The sequence below is a fragment of the Phalaenopsis equestris genome, unplaced genomic scaffold, assembly GCF_001263595.1.
Source record: "Phalaenopsis equestris unplaced genomic scaffold, ASM126359v1 Scaffold000640, whole genome shotgun sequence".
In the NCBI taxonomy this organism is placed as follows: domain Eukaryota; kingdom Viridiplantae; phylum Streptophyta; class Magnoliopsida; order Asparagales; family Orchidaceae; genus Phalaenopsis; species Phalaenopsis equestris.
In genome coordinates, this window is record NW_018165080.1 from 8166 (window position 1) to 22214 (window position 14049).

Below are 14049 nucleotides of genomic sequence, written 5' to 3' on the forward strand. Positions count from 1 at the left end.
ACTGCCTCCACACTTGTACACAACCATGTATCTCCATGAATACAAGATATCATTGGAATGGCATGCGAGAACCATCCAAATTATTCTAAACAACAACATTATCATATAAAAAGTGGGGACTATGACATTATTTCTCTCACCTTCTCAATCCCACCTACTAACCTTTCCTTCATATATACTCCACCTTCCAATCACTAGACCAATAAAACATTTTCTTCATTTCACCTCACTCTTCCCCTTCCCAAAATAACTTCCTCAATGAAGTCACCAACCTCCAACCAAAAGAAGAACTCCATCTCCTTCTACATCATCTCCCTCTGCTTTGTCTTCTTTGTTGTGATCCTTTATGGTGAAGACTTCGGTTGCATCCTTAGCCAATCAACCTTGAAGTTGCAAGAGCCGGAAGAGGAGAAACCAGATCAAATTCTTTCATTACAAACTGAGCAAGGTGAGAAAGCTTACAGGCCTTAATTGTTTTGTTTTTTTTTTGGTATTGATTGGCTTAATTATGTCGTAGAGAAGGATTTAGTGGTGCCTTTTGCGGTAGAGAGGGGAGAGAAAGAATGTAATTTGTTTAGTGGGAGTTGGGTTTATGATGAAGAGACAAGGCCGCTGTACCAGGAGGAAGAGTGCCCTTATATACAGCCTCAGCTTACTTGCCAGGCTTATGGGAGACCTGACAAAGGCTATCTTCATTGGAGATGGCAGCCTCATGATTGTGATTTGCCCAGGTATGGTTCAAATTCCCTTGCGAAAATATATAAGTTTCAAACCACTAATGATTTGGATTTGAGTTCAGATCAGCAGTTGAGAGACTCAAACATGAGAACTATCTTCTTCTTTCTGAAAAACATTCAAATTTAATTTTAGATTTTTTTCCCCTTCTTTTTTTATGAATGAAGCTAACGTAAACTGTATATAGTTAAGGTATTAAGTGTGCTTGATTAAGAAGGAAGTTATATTTGTCAACAAATTTGAGTGGCTTTAATTCAAGTATGGAAACTCAGGACAAATGAATCATAGGAAGTTACTGCTTCTAGGAAGCTGATTCACTAAGTTTTAGAAGTTTACTGAAATTTTAAGTGAGCCGCACAGCTAACTTGTCATTTTAAATTGGTAGAAGGTAGGAAAAATTTCAAATATTCACATGATCTCGCTGGTGGTGCATGTGCAGCATCTATTTTTAATTATGGTTTTGTTTCCTGAAGCGATTTAAAACTCAAATAAATGTTTAAATTAAGTACCATTGTTTGGTGTTCCTTATCTTTATTTTTTTGAGTAAATATGGTAAAATTGTACAAAATAATAAAAGACTCTACAAATATGAAAATTATATATGACTGACAAATGCAACTAGTTTGTAGAAGTATGCATTAAAAATCAAGCTCACCTTACCCAGGTATTGAAAATATTTTTATTTTTACTCTTAAAATATTTTTATTTTTACTCTTAAAATATTTTTATTTAATGCATCTTTCACATACTTTTATTTTAATTTTTAAAAATAAATCAATTTGTTTTTAAAATATTCAAAACTTGTGTTATTTTGAGTATATTTAGAAATAAATTGATTTTTTCGAGCATAAAAAGTATTTATTTTATTTCAAATAAAAAAATAAACAAAATAAAAATAAAGTTAGAAAACACCCCTTACAAAAGACTTTGAATTTAATCTTACCTCAAATGGATAAAAATTAGAAATAAAAATAAAAAAAATCAAATTAATTGACAAATATATTAATAAAAATAATTTTTCTACTTGGAAATAAACTTCCTTCTTTATGATTCCTATCACGCTTGTGTCATACACTATACTGATCACAGTTTAAATCAAAGAAAAAAAAAATCAAAACTTTTTTAGAATAATGCATTTAAGATGTGTGTATAAACTATATATATTTCAGCTTCAACGCCACCTTCATGCTGGAGAAGCTAAGAGGAAAGAGACTGATGTTCATCGGCGACTCCTTAAACCGCGGCCAGTTTGTCTCCCTAGTCTGCCTCCTCCATCGATCCATCCCTGAAAACTCCAAATCCATGACAACCAACGGCTCACTCACCATCTTCCGAGCCAAGGCAACCAACTCAACCCCAATCAACTCTTCAAAAACTATAAAAATTTCTCAAACTCTAACCTACTGTTTCTGAAGCAGGACTACAATGCCACAATTGAGTTCTTCTGGGCTCCATTCCTCGTCGAGTCAAACTCAGATGACGCCATTGTTCATAGAGTAAGGGATCGAATCGTTCGTGTTGGATCAATTAACAAGCACGCTCGGCATTGGAAGGGCATAGACATTGTGGTCTTCAATACGTATCTTTGGTGGATGACAGGACAGAAGATCAGGATTCTGTAAGTATCTGTTCATGTCCCTCAATTTTTTATAATTTCTATATAAAAAAGGTGTGATTTTGGGGTCCTGCAGTCGAGGTTCGTTCGATAGTGAGAACAAGAATATCACGGAGATGGTGACGGAGGATGCTTATAGATTGGCTGTGAGGAGAATGATGAGGTGGGTGGAGCAGAACATGGATCCCAAGACAAACAGGGTGTTCTTCGCTACCATGTCTCCTTGTCATGAGAGGTTAGTTATAGGCAACCTTTATAAATGTTCGGTAGAGAGTCTTTTTTGTTCTTAAATCAAATCTGTCAATCAATTAGTTTACTAAATCTTTCAAATAATCCATCTGAATTTACTGAATGTGCACTCTTTATTAAAAGTTCAAAATTCGGCCAAACAAAAAAATAATCAAATAAATTAAATTATGTTTCAATTTGATTTGTTTTGGTTCTATATTTTATTTGGTTAATTTTGTCCTATCAGTTTCTACCTATGAACTAAATTAACTGACTCACAAAAGACTTGTTAATCTTAGCATTAAGTTTATTAACCGGCAGACCCCAACATAGATCCCTAATTCCCAGTTAAGAAACTGGTCAAAAACGAACTTTGTAGACTTGACATGCACTAATGAATATGATTAATCAACTCATTCAAAACTCGCAAAAACTTGTTATTTAAAATGAAAATTTACATAGGCAACACCCAATTCTTATGCAGTTACCTATTTCACACCAAAATTGTGTATGTATCATATAACAGTTACTCATATTTGTTACAAACAGGGCATCTTACGTATGTATGAAAATGTAAATTTTTATCGCGAGAAAGTGTGTTTAGGAAGGAATGACATGCTGTGTTCGTAAAAAAAATGAGAGTTTTGATATGAGATATGTGTAAGTTCACAAGAATTGGGTGTTATGTATGTGAAGTCCCTTTTTTTAAATTAAATAAAAAACCAGGAGCAAAATTCACCATTTTTTTATCAAAACAAAATGCTAATTCAACATGCACTCAGAACAACATTATTTCATGAATGGATACATAATAACTAATTGTACGCAGGAGTGCGGAGTGGGGTGGTGAGGCCGGGGGCAACTGCTATGGAGAGACGACGCCAATAATGGATCCAAATTTCTGGGGGAGCTGTTCCAGAAAGAGCATAATGAGTCTGGTGGGCAATTTGTTCAGTGGGAGAAAGATGCCAGTTACGATTCTCAATATCACTCAGCTCTCTAATTACCGAAAGGACGCGCACACATCCATCTACAAGAAGCAGTGGAACAAGCTCACAGCAGAGCAGCTCGCCAACCCGAAGAGCTATTCTGATTGCGTCCACTGGTGCTTGCCCGGGCTTCAAGATACTTGGAATGAGCTCTTGTATGCTAAGCTTTTTTTTCCTTGAAATTTTGTTTTCTTTCGATTCATTGTGGCACTTAGTATTGTTTTTAATTGTTAATTTTTTATTTGTTGTTGATGATGTGTTGTGTTGGGCTGTTCTAATTGTACAGTTCAAATTTTCTCTGAGGTTGGGAGGTTTACGCTCATGATTGTTTTGATTTATATGCATGTCGTTATGTAGAGTTGGGCTGCCTGAGTTGGTTAGCTTACCATAACGAAGAGAACGAACGAGAGTCAATTCTTTGTTTTGTCGCTTCTGTTTCTTGTTTGGATTTTTTTTTTTTCAAATGGATTTCTCTGATTGTTGTCTTGAGGTCGGTGATGACCACATTATTTTGAAATGTTGGGAGCAAGTTTTTTGTATGTGTATAACGTATGAAATTTATGCTATGTTTTTTTTTTATAGGCTTAATGATAAGTTATTGAGAAATGTTTGAAACTTGTATTGCGTCATATTATGGGTAATTTGGAGTGGTTTGGAGTGGTTCAAATATGATTTTTTGTGAAAATTTGAGAATTTGGGTAATTTTGGAAATTTTTTGGTTCAGGAGTATTTTGGTAATTTTGAAAAAGTTTGGGGGTAAAAGGCCAAAGTTGGGAGTTTTGATGAAACTGAGGCTCATTGGGTTTGTTGATCATGAAATCGCCCTCCTTGTGCCATGAGACCAATGGGAGAGCCCATTTTGGAACCTCCATATGTTGGTCCTAGTCACCTTAGCCAACATCTAAAGACTTGAGACCACCCACATGAGTTTCCAAAAGAGTTGGGGGATACGTCAAGTTCAATGTAATTTTAGGGTTTTGGGTTTGTATGAGGTTGTGACCAAGACCAAGTCACCCAGGGTTGTCCTAAGGCTTGATTAAATTTATAGGAACTCACTCTCAAGTCTCCACATGTTGATCTTGACCATCCCGAATGACATTTGGGGGCTAGTGACCACCGAGGTGGGACTTCACAAGAGGAGTAATGAAGTGTTTGGAATTTATATGTGGGAGGGCTCCATTTAATAAGTCCTTTAGAATAGACAGCAGGAAAGTCCTATAGCTAGATCATATGCTCCTAAAGAAGAGAAACTATACCTCATCAAAGATGAGCTCAACAAGCAGCAAGACATAAACACACAGGATACTATGCAAGGAAAACATGCAAGGGTGAACAACTGCAAGTGAAAACACTCATGTCATGATACATAATGGCATGAGGGTTTAAAAAACAAATTCAAAGAGTAATGTACCTAAGTGGGGAATAAGTACCCATTATGAGCACATGAGGGCATATGCACACAGGTGCACGCTAGAGTGCTAGTGCTAGTGCGAGTGCAGAAGTGAATATGCTAATGCAAGCATCTCAACATACATGCAACAATCAGGTGAGATGGGTCGATCGGTTGATCGGGCCAGTAGCAGCCGATCAATCAACAAGCCGATGGGAAGGGGTTGATCGATTGATTAGGCCAATGGCAGTTGATCGATCATGTCAATGAAAAGAGTGGTTGATTGACTGATTAGGCTGGTAGCAACCAATCAATCATGTCAAGAGTGGTCAATTGAATGGTCAGACCAATGGCTACTGATTGATCATATCGATGAAAAAAGGTCGATTGATCGATCGAGCCAAAGGAGGCTGATCAATTATGCTAATAAAAAGACAGTCGATTGAGTCGATGTAGTAGATTGATCGACAACACATGCAAAATGGTATGTTAATGCATATTTTAAAACTAAGCAGTGCACATGACATAGATGCAAACACATGTAGAAATAAAGCTTAATCGAATCCAACAATGAATAAAACTCATCCTAGCAATCACACAAGGATCTCGGGTAGAAAGGTGGCAATTTGTATCAGTAAAGTGATGTGCCTAAAATATATTACTTTTATTTGCACATTTAATGGATATTTTTAATGATATTGCGCTTTAATGAAAGTTACTTTTGATGTTTTAGGTTGCATACACAATAAATGGAGCAAGTAGAGCAAATGGAATGAAAATAGAACAATTTAGAGTCAAAGGAAGCTAAAAGGCCAAAGTTGACAAGGCGCACAGATGCCAGACTACAGAGAGACTGGTGCCTACCAAAATTTGGCGTTTAGGCTCCAGGTGCTTGAAGTGACTTTTGGTGATTTTGAGAACTCTATTTAAAAATACTTCTGGAGAGTCCAAAAGGAGTATTTTCGGAGAGGGGAGATTTTTAGAGAGTTTAGCGTGAGTGTAGAGAGGAGATGTACATGTAGATTTCTACATTTTATGAAGAGATTGGTGAGGGATTTTGAGAAAATCTATAAGAAATTATACTAGTATTGCATGGATCAGTGGGAAACTTTGTTGAAGAGATCTTCATCTTTTATTCAAGGGGAAAAAAAAACTAAGTATTATGTTCTTCATTATTCTATGACTTTTGTAAACACTTATCCAGTAGATTTTCTTTGATGTAATGAAGTTTTTCGTTGTGTTTTCTTTGTGCTTTGTGATTAGTGTTTCTTATTCTTTCTCCTTGTTAGGAAATAATGACATGAGTATGTTATGCCATTTTTTTCCTTTTTACTTTTCTTTTACAATGAGTAGGATTCATGCTTAAGCTTTAGGGATGCATGTTAGAATATGTTCTGATTATTAATGTGATGAGTTTTACTTGAACTTTGTTTACATTAAAATAATGGCCTCTTGTAGTGTTAAAATTTGTTGTAATTACATTAAGATCCGAGAGGATGATGCAATCCTTAACAAAGTGAAATCACATTTGATTTCATGGATGAGAATGTAATACATGGGGTTGAGTGCAAATAAATAGAGAAATAAGTTTTGAAGGACGTAAATTGGTAATTCTAAGGTGAATATTAGAACCTCTAATTTGATTTAGATGTTTTGGAACCTAAGGCTAGAGTTATCCTCCAAACGAAAGGATAGTGGGAACTCTAGAGTGAGAGCTAGATCTTCCCAATCTAACCAAGGATTTAGGCACTTAACTTTGTATTAGTCAATGTTCTTTATGCCCGTCTTCGAGGGTAAAGAATAAGTATGCTCCTATTTGACGAATTATAATATTTAATGTAGTTGAATGCAATATTGGGGAAATATTTGTTGATGGGTGTAAATTGGTTGTTTCTAGGGTGATAGACTAGATATTTATCCATTTGACTTAAGGCTTTGTACCTTAACACCGAAATTTGGCCATATCTATGGCATAGGCTATGGGACGCTAGGGTGACAGACCAGTTAGTTATGATGGGGGAATCAGGATGTTAAGGAATCAACTTTAAATTAACCAATGTTCTTTATGCACTCAGAAGAGGGTAAAGAAGAGTTTTACTCCTATTTTTGTTGACTATATTGAATTCTATGTATCTCATTTCTTCACATTATCTAATTCAATACACAAGAATATTATTTTAACATCTCAAAGTTCACCAAAAAAATTCACCCGAATAAGGTTATTTTTATAATTAATATTTGCATTGAGAAATAGTTGTTATCGTTACATTTAATATTTACATTTAGGAGCAGTTGTTGGTTGTTTTAAACTTAAGATTTACATTTCGAAGTACTTGTTTGAAAAATCACTTAAATCAATCTTCCAAACTAAGACCTGATATGAGTAGCCTAGAACTTTGACTAAAGACCTCTTACCTCACTTTTTGTGGGATCGATAAACGGGAATCTACTAGAGCCCTGTTTTACTTGAACAACATGTATACTTGCGTAGAACATCTCGTGTGTGCACGTACATACGGAGCACATCAACTTTTTGATGTTGTCACTGAGAATTTATATTGATATAAAACATGCAGAAAAACACCAAGCACAAAGGGCGCATCTGGTTTTTGGAGTCATTGACGAGAAGGACATAGTTAGAACTTTAGGAGAATTTTAGTTGAACTTAAAAGATTTAGATTTGAAAATTGTAGTGTTATTATCTATATATATATATATATATATACATACATACATACATACATACATACATACATACATACATACATACATACATATAAAGATCTTCAAAAGTTGTTGTAGAAATGATGAATTACTATGAAGTTGATATAGTAAATATTTTAACTTCTCAGATTGCAGATTTTTCAAGAAAATTAGATCATTATGTAATGTGTCAACCTCATGAACTCCTAATCATTCAAAAAAACTCATTTAGACAGATGGCTAACATTAACTCTTTTGAAAATATCGATGATATAGACGATCACTCAAATAACCCTTATTTGAATTACAATAACCTAAAATTGAGAGAATCCTTCCAACTTTAACTAGAATAAAAATTATGAATGAGGAAACCACTTATGAGATTATAATCAAGATGATCCTTTATGTAACTGGAATAATCAGGATAATTATAACTTTGGACTTTTTTTCCTTTTGAATTTAAATCTAACCTGCCATATAAGGAGAAAGATATGTATATATAAGAGGTTATTTATCAAATAAAATCAGTTGAAAAGTCATGGGGCTGCTATAAGGAATATGAAAACCAACTGGTGTTGATTGTTGACTCAATTAATATTAATCCTATAGATATTTTACCTAGTGGCCCTGAGATAAACCCTAAGAAGACAAATTATGAGCAAGATAAAGATACAAACTAAAAATTAGAAGAGAATTGGAAGATATGTTACTAAAGAACTTTGAGTTGAGAAATGAGGATAAGGAGATTGAAAGAAAAATAGAAGAAATTTCTAAAGAATTAGAAAAACATAATTCCTCTACTAAGATAAATATAAAAAGAACACCTCCACCACTTACTTAATACCAACAAGAAGAATTAAAAGATAAATTGAGATAGAAGAATATTCCAGTAGAATTTGATCTAGAATCTGAATCTTCTAGAGAGAATCTAACTAAGATTTAAGAGGCCTATAATTATCATATAGAGATCCATTTCTTAAAATTTTAAGGACGATATTAATATGCAAATTGAGAATAGCAGTGGAAGAATATTGGATCTAGAAATAAACTTGAGGATCAATAATTGAAATCAAGTTGAGAAATTGAAAGAAAAACTAAAATTTGAGGATTTAATAGGTATCCTAGGATCTGGAAAAGATTTTGTGATTGATCGGTGTTTACTTAGATGGAAATTCAATTATGGAGGAAATCCTTTATCGAGCTAGCGAAGTTAAACTAAGCGCTTCATGGGAGGCAACTCATGGTTATCAGTGTGGTTTGATTTAGTATGCTTGTGAGTTGTGATTGTTTGTGTTGTATGGTGTTTGCTTTTATTTGGATTGATCAATTTGATTTATGTTTGTAGATGTTTGGATTGTTAGTATATTGATTTGATCTTTTTGTATTATGAGTGAGATGATTCCAAAATTTCTAATTGTGACTGAACTTATGTTTGTTCTCTAGTAATAGTAGATTAACAAGTATATTATAACTCAGATCAAAATCAGACTTGAGGATTAACTAGAGACATTGTGAGTTTGGACATAAAACATGTCCATCTAAATTTTATTACTTTCTTTAGCTGATCTTGTTTTTTTCAATTTGGTTCCATAACCAGTTGAAGAATACCCTGAGGATGATCTTCCACAATACTTTATAATTGTTTGAGGTGCATACTTAATGGGATAAGGTGATGTTTGAAGTTTGTGCTCACGAGCCAACACATCAGGGATAATCATACCCATGGAATTAGACTATATAAAAGCTTTTAAAAGCGCCAAATTAATTAATGAAGTGATTTCATTAGATAATTACAAGTTATAAATTAAGGTGTGACGAAATACAATGAGTTAATGAAAGAATTGACTTCATTTATCATGTATATTTGTTTTTGTGTTACAACTTTATATAGGACTTGAATAACATTTTTATATTTCTATGTTGATACCTGTTATGTTAGTTAGACTTTTGTTTAGTCAATTTCATTAGTTTAGATTTACTTTCTACAATATGTTTTCTATCCTGATTAATAGTTGTAGATGTTTCTGACAGACATTTGTGGTATATAAAATTTATAAACAGTTTTTCTTCTTACTTATATTTTCTGTACTTAATGTTATACATTTTTAAAATCAAGTTTGGGGGTGGGGAGAGAAAAATCATTTTAGAACTTAACTTCATTTGTCCTCAGTAGCTTGTATTTAATTCGATATCACTTTTTAAAATGACATGTGGTATGTGGTGTTATCTTTAGGATACTGCACTTTTGATTTTTAGAAATGATATAGAGAAACATAGTATAAAAGTTAGTAAAAATGATGAAACTAAAGTTAAGATATTTAGTAGAAAAGATTAGGAAAATTATTTACTATTTATAATAGGAAAAATTTGAATTTTTGAAAAATTAAAGTTTTTTATAATAATTCTTTTAAAGTTATAGTGTTACTTAAGGACAAGTAACATTAAAGTTTGGGGGATTTTGACATACCTAAAATATATTATTTTTATTTTCACATTTAATGCCTAATGCCTATTTTTAATGATATTGCACTTTAATGAAATGTATTTTTGATATTTTTGGTTGCAAGTACAATAAATGGAGCAAGTGAAGTAAGTGAAATAAAAATAGAACAATTTAGAGTCAAAGGAAGCTAAAAGGTTAAAGTTGACCTGGCGCCTAGGCGCCAGACAACAAAGAGAGTGGAGCGTAAGAGCCAGAATTTGGCGCCTAGGCACCATAAATGGTTTTTAAGAAGGTTCAATAAATGTGGACTACTTTTGAATGGGCACTTAAAGTGACTCTTGGTTATTTTGAGAACTCTTTTTAAAGAGACTTCTAAAGAGTCCAAAGGAGTCTTTTCGAAGAGGGGAGATTTTTATAGAGTTTGGCATGAGTGTAGAGAGGAGATGAAGATGTATATTTTGACATTTTCTGGAGAGATTGGTGAGGGATTTGGAGAGAATCTATAAGGAATTGTACTAGCATTGCATGGATTAGCGGGAAACTTTGTTGGAGAGACATTCATCTTTTTTTCAAGGGAAAAAATCTAAGTATTGTGCTCTCATTATTTGATAAATTTTGTAAACAATTATCTAGTGGATTTGCTTTGATGTAATGAAGTTTTCCGTTGTTTTTTTTTCGTGCTTTGTGAGTAGTGTTTCTTACTCTTTCTTCTTGTTAAGAAATAGTGGCATGAGTTTGTTATGTCGTTGTTTTCTTTTTACTTTTCTTTTGCAATGAGTAGGATTCTTGTTTAGGATTTTGGGATGCATGTTAGAATATATTTTGATTATCCAAGTGATGACATTTACTTGAACTTTATTTACATTACACTAATGACTAGTTGTTGTGCTAAAATTTGTTGTAATTGCAGTAAGATCCAAGAGGGCAGTATAATTCTCCACAAAGTGGAACCACATTTGATTTTATGGATGAGAATGTAGTTCATGGGGTTGAGTGCAAAAAATAGGGAAATAAATTTTGAATGATGTAAATTGGTAATTCTAAGGTGATAGACTAGAACCTCTAATTTGATTCAGATGTTTGGAACCTAAGGCTAAAGTTAGCCTCCAGGCGGAGGGATAGTGGGAACTCTAGAGTAAGAGCTATTATCTTCCCAACCTAACCAGAGATTTAAGAACTTAACTCTATATTTGTCAATGTTCTTTATGCCCGTGTTCGAGGGTAAAGAATACGTATTCTTCTATTTGACACATTACAATATTTAGAGTAGTTGAATGCAATATTGGGGAAATATTTGTTAATAGGTGTAAATTGGTTGTTTCTAACGTGACAGGCTAGATTTCTATCACATTGACTTAAGGCATTGTACCTTAACAGCGAGATTCGGTCACATCTGTGGCATAGGCTGTGGGACGCTAGGGTGCATGCTAGTTAGTTTTGATGGGGGAATTGTGATGTTAAGGAATTGACTTTAAGTTAATCAATGTTATTTATGCGCTCGAAAGAGGGTAAAGAAGAGATTTGCTCCTATTTTTAATTTTATGTATCTCACTCCTACACATTTTCCAATTCACTACACAAGAATAGTGGTTTTTAACATCTCAAATTTCACCAAACCAATTCACCTAGATAGAATTATCTTTAAAATTAATATTTGCATTTAAGAATAGTGGTTATCATTACATTTAATATTTACATTTATGAGTAGTTGTTGGTTGTTTTAAACTTAAGATTTACATTTAGGAATAGTTGTTTGAAAAACCACTTAAATCGACATTCCAAACTAAAACCTGATATCAGTAGACTAGAACTTTGACTAAGGACCTCTTACCTCGCTTCCTTGTGGTTGTGGGATCGATAAACGAGACTCCACTAGAGTCATGTATTACTTGAATGATATGTATACTTGCGTAGAACCTCTAGTGTGTGCACGTACATATGGGGCACATCAAGTTTTTTATGCTTTCACCGGGAATTTAAATTAATATAAAATGCACACCAGGGACGCATCATAAAGCGAAGAATGACCCACCTCTTTTGCACAACCTATCATGAAAAATTTTTGTGGGAGAAAATCTTTGTAGCCTAGGGATCATCAAAATTATAGGATTTTCTGTTTTGTAGGTTTCAACAAGTTTCATTCTTCCCATCATGAGAGCAAAACTGTCGAAGCAAATGTGGGATTGCTACAATTCCATATTTTGGTTTTTGAAGCTAAGGCTAGAGAGAACTCTCATAGATTGTAGAGGATCGCAACAAACTATCTCTTAACCTAAGGGGCTCCCTTTAACACCATGTTAGGGCTAGATCTGTAACACATAACTTAGGAGGCTTGTTAGAAAGGCAGTGCACTTTCATGAAATCTGAAGGCACATACTCTTCGCCTATCCGAGCTGTTAGCCTCTGAACCACACATTGACATACCTCACAAAACATGCATGAAATGATTGAATGAGCAAGTGAGGTATACATGTATTTAAAAAATATCACAGCATATGAAAATATGACTGCCACGTACCTCATGAAAGGAGATGTTCATGTCAAGGCCTCGCACAATTGGATCCAGAAGAAGGAGAGAGGTTGTTGATGGGAGCTTCGACCTGAGGAAAAAAACATCGTTGTTTTGGCAATGAGAGAAAGGAAGGGGGAGGCCAATTTGCTTAAATGCATGAGGTGGTTAATAGAACATCAGTCGAGACGGATGCTAACAAGTGGAGGTCATCATTCGTGGCAAGGGAGCTTCAACGAGGGGCTTAGGTTGAGAGGATTTCAGTGAAAGGGCGAAAGAGGCAAACAACTAGGAGCCGGAATTGAGAAAAATGGCCTACTGCTGGGGAAGGCGTGAGCCAGAAGTAAGTATCACCAGTAAGTAGGTACAGCGAGGTGAGGTGTGGTGAGACCGAGCTCATGATCAGGGCAAGACCCCTAGGGAAACAAGCTAGGAAAAAAAGAGAAGGCAGCCGCCAGTCACACGTGAGAGTAGAGGGAAATGCCCGCATAATAAAGCTTGCCAATAGGGGCCTCACCAGTGAGAATGCGGGCTGGAGGAGGCACGAAGGGAGGCTCTTGGCTAGTTTATATATACATATACAGATATAAATATACATGTACAAATATACATATACATATTTACATCTACATATACATATATACATATACAAATATAAAAATATAAATATACACATATACGTATACATATACATATATACATCTATACATATACATATACATCTATACATATACATATACATATACATAGATATAGATATAAATATACATATACAAATATACATGTATACATATATAAATACAGATATACATATACATATATACATATATGGCCGACAACTTTATATATGCTTAAAAATATAAGTATTTACTGCTGCTGCTAGAAGATTTAATTCCTCAGCAACGACACCAAAAACTTGAAAACAGTTATAGATTCGATAAAGATGTATATATAAAAAATATTCAATAATGATAAAGTCACACGTATCAATGTAAGTATACATATCGCTCAAGTAATATAGGACTCTAAAGGAGTCTTAGATATTGATCCCATAAGGAGTAATATTAGAACTACAAACTAAGATTTTAGAAAAGCAATACTTTAATCGCAACAATAAAATTCAAATTGTTTATATGTCACTAATAGACAATTGAAATAAATATGTAATTTTGATAACTCTTAAATAACTAACTATACTAATAAAGTTTTTAATGTGATATTCAATATATAAGAAATTATCATTCTCCTTGCCAAGAAATTATAGTGAATGGATAAAGTGAATTGGTTCAAATTATACTGTGTCAAATAGGAACATACCTATTCTTTACCCTTTGGTCCAGACATAAAGAACATTGACTAATCCAATGCTTGTATACTGAATCTGCGGCTAGGCTGGGAGGTTACCGGCTCTCACTTCGGAGCTCCCACGTTCCCCTC

General features: G+C 34.0%; 1 protein-coding gene across 1 annotated transcript; it reads left to right on the top strand.

Annotated features, from left to right (window-relative positions):
• Window positions 1-223: 223 nt before the first annotated feature.
• Window positions 224-3888, top strand: LOC110030050 (protein trichome birefringence-like 33). Its single transcript, XM_020732596.1, has 6 exons — window positions 224-448; window positions 518-731; window positions 1905-2076; window positions 2154-2353; window positions 2427-2585; window positions 3408-3888. The coding sequence occupies exons 1-6, from the start codon at window positions 259-261 to the stop codon at window positions 3745-3747; spliced, it is 1275 nt and encodes a 424-aa protein (XP_020588255.1). The 5' UTR covers window positions 224-258; the 3' UTR covers window positions 3748-3888.
• The last annotated feature ends 10161 nt before the right edge of the window (window positions 3889-14049 follow it).